The 7,601-nt window shown below is 32.4% G+C and overlaps 2 protein-coding genes across 2 annotated transcripts; both read right to left on the reverse strand.

Moving 5' to 3' along the window:
- Positions 1–3,639: 3,639 nt before the first annotated feature.
- On the reverse strand, positions 3,640–4,454 carry LOC133338498 (uncharacterized). The gene is made up of 4 exons (XM_061546665.1): positions 4,371–4,454; positions 4,074–4,312; positions 3,893–4,003; positions 3,640–3,787 (listed from the first exon to the last, which is right to left on the reverse strand). The coding sequence occupies exons 1-4, from the start codon at positions 4,452–4,454 to the stop codon at positions 3,640–3,642; spliced, it is 582 nt and encodes a 193-aa protein (XP_061402649.1).
- Positions 4,455–5,549: 1,095 nt separating this feature from the next.
- LOC133338504 (cytochrome P450 4p1-like) lies at positions 5,550–7,601 on the reverse strand. Its single transcript, XM_061546672.1, has 6 exons — positions 7,406–7,601; positions 6,956–7,238; positions 6,787–6,887; positions 6,372–6,636; positions 5,778–6,307; positions 5,550–5,710 (listed from the first exon to the last, which is right to left on the reverse strand). The coding sequence occupies exons 1-6, from the start codon at positions 7,599–7,601 to the stop codon at positions 5,550–5,552; spliced, it is 1,536 nt and encodes a 511-aa protein (XP_061402656.1).

The following is a 7,601-nucleotide window of genomic DNA, read 5'->3' on the forward strand; positions in this document are numbered from 1 at the left end:
AAAATTTACAAGTGTACAACAACAACAACTCAAAGCAACAAACGTATGGAATATTGAAAATTATTTTCCCTTTATTTCTAATACAAGATTTAAGTTTATCATATTAAGATACACCACGGCAGCTTTGTAAAAGTTTTAACATTTAAGAATTATTTTTTTCTATTCGTCATAATAATTAATTACTTTTAACCATGTGCGGTATTCCATATATATATTTTTTAAAATCTCATTTAAGTTTGAGTAACAAAGTTTTTTTTTGTTTGCTCACAATTTATGTTAATTTATTTTCTAGTTTTTGTCCCTACGCCACCACCAGCAAAGAAAAATCTCATTTTCATTAAAATTGTATTCCAATGAAAAATACCCCTATACATATATTTTATAAATAGTATTCATAAAATTATTAAAGCAATAACGCTACTTGAAAAAAAAAAACACTCATAAATAAAAGTTGGAAACGAACTATACGTACGTATGTAATTTCTACTTTTGAATATAATAACAAATAAACTGCTGAACATTTAATGAAAACAAAATTTGGGTATATTTTTTTAAGGACCAAACAAACCAGGGGTGGATTTTTTAAATACATATTTTTTAGGGACCAAATAAGGTGTCGGTATTTGAAATAAATCTTTTTCAAAGGCCAAATAAAGCGTGGTTATTTCAAATATTTTTCAAAGCCCCAACTACGCTGTTTTTTTAACAAATATGTTTTCATGGACCAAACAGTTCAGGGGATTTTTAATAAATATTTTTCAAGGCGTGGAATTTTTAATAAATATTTTTTGAAGGCGTGAATTTTAATAAATATTTTTTTCAAGGCGTGGAATTAAACAAAGAGTGGAATTATAAAAAAATCAAAGCATGGAATCTATATTAATAAAAGAGTAATGTGATTGACTGACTGATTTAACTATCATCATCAACGTCATGACGAAACGGCTGAAGCTAGAATCTTGAAATTTTGGGTGAGGGTCACTATTGGTCCAAAGGTGACAGATAAGGCTGGGTTTTTGGAAATTCGTACTAGAACGGTACGAAAAGTACTAAAAAGTACTAAATGTTATATCATTTGTATTTGGCGAACCGGTAGAGCTAGAACTATTAAATTTTAAATGAGGGTCACTAATTGGGTTAGAATAGATATAGCAAAGGGTTTTTTAGACATTCGAACTATAAGTATGCGAAAAGTACTAAAATGTACTAATTTTGGTACAATTTCGTAGCATCTATTTAAGGAGATGGTTTTGAAAGCATGTACGACAAGTACTATATATTTGGTACAAATTTAATTTGGAGATACAAATCGAGCTGGAATTTGAAATTAATATTACCGTCGGATATGAATTTGAGATATGAACGTAGTTTTGGAAGTTTGTTACTTATGTGTAAGAAAAAAGTACTAAATCAGTTCATTGGCGGCAAGCACTAAATCGTACTATAATCGGTACAGCTTGGATTTGGAACAATGGAATTTGGAGTCAGGATCACTGTAGTGGTGTGGGATTGTGGTCAGGATTCAGTTTAAGAGATTAATACTTATAGTACTAAATTTGGTACAATTTGAATTTTAGGAGAACCAATAGAACAAGAATCATGAAATTTGGAGTCAGGATCACTGTTGAGGTGTAAGACTGAGATATGTAAAAGTTTAAGAAATTTGTATAAATGTGTACTAAATTTGGTACAATTTGAATTGTGAGTGAACCGATAGAGTTGGAATCCTGAAACTTGGATTTGTTGGGACATGTAGAAAGTTTTAGAAATTTGTACTAAGTCTACTAAATTTGGTACAATTTAAACTGTGGGTGAAGCGATAGAGTTGGAATCCTGAAATTTTGATTTAGGATCACTGTGGAGGTGTAGGATTGGGGTAAGTAGGAAGGTTTGGAAATTGGTAGTACTATGTACTAAATTTAGTACGATTTGATTTGTGGGTGAACCGATAGAGTTGGAATCCTAAAACTTAAATTTAGGATCACTGTGGATGTGTAGAATTGGGGTATTTAGGAAGTTTTGGAAATTGGTACTACTGTGTACAAAATTTGGTAAAATTGGAATTGTGGATTTAGAATCAATGTGGAGGTGTAGGATTGGAGTATGTAGGAAGTTTTGGAAAGGGTTACTACTGTGTACTAAATGGGATACAATGGGATTGGGCTATGTAGTAATTTTGGAAATTGGTACTACTATGTACTAAATTTGGTACAATTTGAATTGTGGGTGAACCGATAGAGTTTTGAATCCTCAAAATTTGATTTAGGATCACTGTGGAGGTGTAGGATTGGGGTATGTAGTAATTTTTGGAAATTGGTACTACTGTGTACAAAATTTGGTACAATTTGAATTGTGGGTGAACCGATCCAGAAACTTGGATTTAGGATCACTGTTGGGTGTTGGTTTGGGTTAAGTAGGAAGTTTTGGAAACTCGTACTACTGTGTACTATATTTGGTGCAATTTGAATTGTGGGTGAACCAATAGATTTGAAAACCTCAAATTTGAATTGGAATCATTCTGTAGGATCGGCGTATGCAGGAAGTTTTGCTGGAAGGTACTTATGGAAATAATGTGTGCGAAATGGAATTTAATTTGGTAAAATTTGGATTTGGGTGAACCTTTAGAGCTCAAATCATGAAATTTGGTACTAAATGGTACTCAAATTCAATTTATGGTCGAGATTAATGTGTGGATTGTTTAGTTTTTCTGACGTATACAGTTTTCTGTGAAAATAAAATAATATGTTAATACATTTTTAAATATTACCCACATTCGCTAACGAAGTAGCAGGTATATGCTAGTTTTTAATAATTTTTGTTTTCAAGGCATGGAATTTTTAATAAATGGTGTGAAATTTTTAATAATTTTTTTTGTAGGCGCAGAATTTTTAATATACCTTTTTTAGGACGTGGAATTTTTAAACTTTTTAATAATTTTTTTTCAAGGAGCGGAATTTTAAAAAAATATTTTTTTAAAGGATTTCTTTGTGCATACAAACATATGCACAACAGGCAAACAGGCAAAAGAAATATGCATAGAATCACATTCTGAGTCGATTTATGCGTGTCCGTCCATGTATTTTTGTGAGCAATGTACAGGTCGCATTAATGATCCGATTGAGATGAAATTGGCACAGGACACTTATTTAGCCCAAAGACGAATCCTATTGAAATTGAAGAAAATCGACTTAGATTTAGCTATAGCTCCCATATATAGTTTCGTCAGATTTTGGGAAAATGGTGCACCAAACTCGCAATATTTTTCCGATTGAGACAAAATTTTGCACAGCGTATTGAGATAGGTTCATATTAATGTATATGACGTTTTGTGAAAATCGGTTCAGATTTAGATATAGCTCCCATATATAGTTTCGTCCGATTTTGGCATATTGTGCACCAAACTAACAATATATGTCCGATTGAGACAACATTTTGCACAGTGTACTAGATTTCGTCTGATTTTATATAGTCGACCCCGTCCGATTTTTGAACTTTCCTTACTGGTTAATAAATGTTTTTCATAGTGTGGAAATTTTAAAAATAGTTTATTATTAAATTATTCGAGTACCTACCAGTCTTTTTTTCAAAAATTCAATCACCAAAAATATCGAGTTTTGTAAAAATTCCCTTTAAAATTTATCAATTTATTTTAAATATTTTTGATATTAATTCCATTATAGAAAAATTGCATTCGTATATTGTACAATCACCGCTTGAGGATCCTAGTTTTTCAGCCTCCAAGTAATTTTGACTTAAATCGGTTTCCATGTCATGCGATGTAGAAGGGCTGTAATGAAATTAACCATATATGTATGTGTGTGTGTAAAGATTACAATTCAATTTGTTATGAGAAATGCATTTTATTTTCTTTTTGATGGAGATTCATGTTCACCTGAAGAGTATGTGCATCAGTTCACTGAAAACATCGTAGTGCCTTACAAATGTTAAGGCATTTGCCTCACATATGGCCTTCATTACGCATTCCTGACCCCGATAACCATAACTTAGAATATATATTGAAATAATAATTTAGAATTTGATTTTTAAATATTATACCCAGTATACATACATACCTATCAAAACGTTCACTCAAAATATCATAAATATCCCAACGTAGGGTAGAACGTCTGCTACGCTGCGATATATATGCACTGGTATTTAAATTATAAAAACCATCTTTGTATTCGGGGAAATAGGGATTTTCACGAAAGTGAGTCTCATTGAACGGCAGCCAATACATGGCCTTCAGGACATAACCAATTGTCAGGGATTCATAGGCCAAGTCGGCTGGTATACCAATGCCGCCAATGAACTGAAAAATAAAAAAAATATATATTTTCATCCTGCTGATGAAATGATGAAATACCAACCTGATGTCTGGTGGGTGCTTGACGAGGAAATATCAAGAAACGTTTTTGCCGCATTAAACTTGTATCGCCGACAACGAAGAGCATTGCAAGCAAATATACCAACAACACAAATTGTTTGCAAATAATACATTTGAACATGTTGAATGGTTAATTGCAACTAAATTGTTTCCGCCAAATGGGTTTAGACTTTAAATGGATCACAAACAGAGTTTTGACTAGCAGCCAATTAGCACTTTGCTGCTGGTGCAGTTGCACCAACTCAGAAGGCAGACTATTCTAATTGTGGCAAAGTACTTTTACCGTTGCAGGTTTTCTAAATATTAGGGCAGAGCTGTAGTTTTAGTAAGGGTGCAACTTAGGGGAGGGGATTTTTTATAATATTTGGAGTGAATACATTAAATAAATAAAAAAATATTTTTTTGAAAGGATCAAATCCTGTGTGGGGTTTTTGAATATTATTTTAAAAAAATATTTTTACAGGGGTCTAATATGTGTGATTTATTAAAAAAATATATTTTTACAGATATAGGTCTATATATGTGAATTATTGCACCAAAGCCCCTACATTTCTTTCGATTTAATGTTAGAAACTACTTTGTCTAAAGTTTCGTTGAAATCGGTTCAGATTTGGATATAGCACTCATATATATTTTCTTGCGATTTTAAGTAAATGATGCACCAAAGCTCCTACATTTCTTTCGATTTGCACGAAATTTGGCATAGCGCACTAAATTGAGTCTAGAATGATGTGTGCTAAGTTTCCTGAAAAGCGGTTCAGACCGATTTTATGTAAATGGTGCACCAAAGCCCCAAAGTTAAGCCGATTGACACAAAATATTAAATTTACTATAACAGAACGTGTGTCAAGTTTTATCGAAATCGGTTCAGAATTGGATATAGCTGCCATATATATTTTCTTCCGATTTTAAGTAACTGGTGCACCAAAGACCAAAACTTAGGCCGAGTGGCACAAAATTTTGCACCGCATACTGAAGTTTGTATAGCCTAACATGTGTCAAGTTTTGTTGAAATCGGTTCAGAAGGGTAGCATATAGTCGCTCCCGTCCGATTAATATTTTGACAAGGGCCAAATAGTCAAGGATTTTTTTAAAAAATAGTGTTTCCATTATCAAAACAAGTCGTGGAATTAAATAATTTTAATATTTTTAAAATCTTCATTTATTGTCTCTTAATAAATTTCACCTTAACCTCATTCTTAGTTCGAATAATAATACCAGATTTAAAATCAAATGCACTTGGATCTACTAAAGGTAACAACTTATAATTCTTAATAATATGGACGAGTAATGTTTTCATTTCATTCATGGCGAATTTTTGACCTGTAAATATAGAAAACAACAACAAATAAGTATTAAAATATAATCAGATTTCCAAAACGTGACATACCTATACAATTCCTCTGCCCCGCACTAAATGGTGCAAATGCATATGGATGACGACCCACCGAATTTTCAGGTAAAAATCGATCCGGATTAAAATCTTCGGGATTTTCAAAATGTCTTGGATTACGATGTAAATCGAATATGTGCACAGTCACATATGAATTGGCGGGTAATATTAAACCGTTCGGTAGTTCAGTTTCTTCCACAGCTTCACGCATAATTATCGGTACAGTGGAATATAGACGCATTGATTCTTTCATAAAACATTCCAGATATTTTAATTTACTTAATGCGGAAATATCCACTTTTTCTAAATCACCATCAAGGCTATTGAGGATTTCTTGATAGCAACGTTCTTGCATTTTGGGATATAGCGAAAGATTCATTAAACAAAATATCAAACTCATCGATGTGGTGTCATAACCCTCAAACATAAAGGTATCAACTTCTTCACAAATGCCGGCATGATCGATGAGACCATCTTTTTCGGCATACAGCAGAGTATCTAACATGGCATAGCGTTGCTTCCGGAAACTAAGAGAGATGGGGATTGATTATTACTTTTTTTTGTAATAATAATTTTTTTAATGTGTTATACCTTTGTTCATCTTCAGCCTGTATTTGACTTGCCTCCTGCTCTTTGGCAAATTGTTCTCTTCTCTTTTGTATTATATTGCTGGAGAAATCATGAGCAATTTTTAAAGCTGGCAAATATTTATATTCTTCGATGGCCTTGTAGACCGTTTCGTTCATCAAATGGGGATTATTGACACGTCTATTGAAGCACTCTTCGAAAACACTGAAACTACGACGATATTCATCACCATCAAGGCATTCATCTAATTTAACACCCAGAGCAGTTTCTAAAAAAGAAAATATATTTTCAAGGGTCAAAAAAAGGATGTATTTTTTAAAAATATTTGTCAAGGGTTCAAAAACCGTTGATTTTTCGGCTTATAGGCCGAATAAATATTTTTCATGAATAACTTTTTAACAAATCTTCTTCAACTTACCACACACAACGTTCAATGTAAATTTTGGTATTATTTCATCCAGCAGCAAAACATTTGAATCCAAATTTTCCATATAGTTAATAAATTTTTGACTTTCTTCACTGAAATTCAAAAAAATACTTTGTTTTAATTTCACAATATTAACCTTATTAACATCCTTCCGACTTACATAAAAATCTCCTGAAATTGTCCCAAAATGTTAAAATGAAAAGCCGGTGTCAACATTTTGCGTCTGCTATGCCATTTCTCGCCAGTGGATATTAGTAGGCCATCGCCCAAAGCTTGTTTCAAAAACCCATAGACAAATCCTTTGGTAATCAATTTCGTGTTGGTAAAAATCATTTCAGCCATTTCAGCATCGATAACATTGAGAATAGTTTTGCCCATAATATATTGGACATAGCTTTGTTTCATTAGGGCGGCATTTTTGCGAAGATATTTAAACGTTTGAACTGCCAAAAATGAAAATAAAAATGATTTAATTCTTAAAAAATTAAAACTCAAAATCGAACGATCCATGATTTGTGATCACCTTTACTTTTCCAACACACCTCGTATGTATGTGTATAACTCTTTTTTTTTGTCTTATTAGATAACAAAGATTACAATAACAACTTACCAAAATCCAAACCAGCTGTATCAAATGTATTACCAAATATTGTTTGACCCGGTAATGTGGGTACCAAATGTTCTACCGACGTACCATCGATCGTTCGCAATTTTGGTGCAAAAAATGCTAAAATTTTAAAATGTTTCCGTAAACGAAATATATACAAAATACAAATGAAACCAATTGCCAAAGTCCAGAGAGACAT

Source organism: Musca vetustissima, unplaced genomic scaffold (assembly GCF_032173495.1).
Source record: "Musca vetustissima isolate MV318-11 ecotype Yass unplaced genomic scaffold, APGP_CSIRO_Mvet_v1 utg40789, whole genome shotgun sequence".
Taxonomy (NCBI): domain Eukaryota; kingdom Metazoa; phylum Arthropoda; class Insecta; order Diptera; family Muscidae; genus Musca; species Musca vetustissima.

Bases quoted from the DNA above. Each gene is read 5' to 3' on its own strand.
- LOC133338498 (XM_061546665.1), bottom strand. From the start codon at position 4,454: ATGCTCTTCGTTGTCGGCGATACAAGTTTAATGCGGCAAAAACGTTTC. The intron at 4,004-4,073 runs GTATGTATGTAT...ATATATTCTAAG, and splicing joins TTGAGTGAACGTTTTGATAG to TTATGGTTATCGGGGTCAGG. The intron at 3,788-3,892 runs GTGAACATGAAT...ATTTCATTACAG, and splicing joins CTGATGCACATACTCTTCAG to CCCTTCTACATCGCATGACA.
- LOC133338504 (XM_061546672.1), bottom strand. From the start codon at position 7,601: ATGTCTCTCTGGACTTTGGCAATTGGTTTCATTTGTATTTTGTATATA. The intron at 7,239-7,405 runs GTAAGTTGTTAT...CATTTTTGGCAG, and splicing joins TACAGCTGGTTTGGATTTTG to TTCAAACGTTTAAATATCTT. The intron at 6,888-6,955 runs GTAAGTCGGAAG...TTTGAATTTCAG, and splicing joins CAATTTCAGGAGATTTTTAT to TGAAGAAAGTCAAAAATTTA.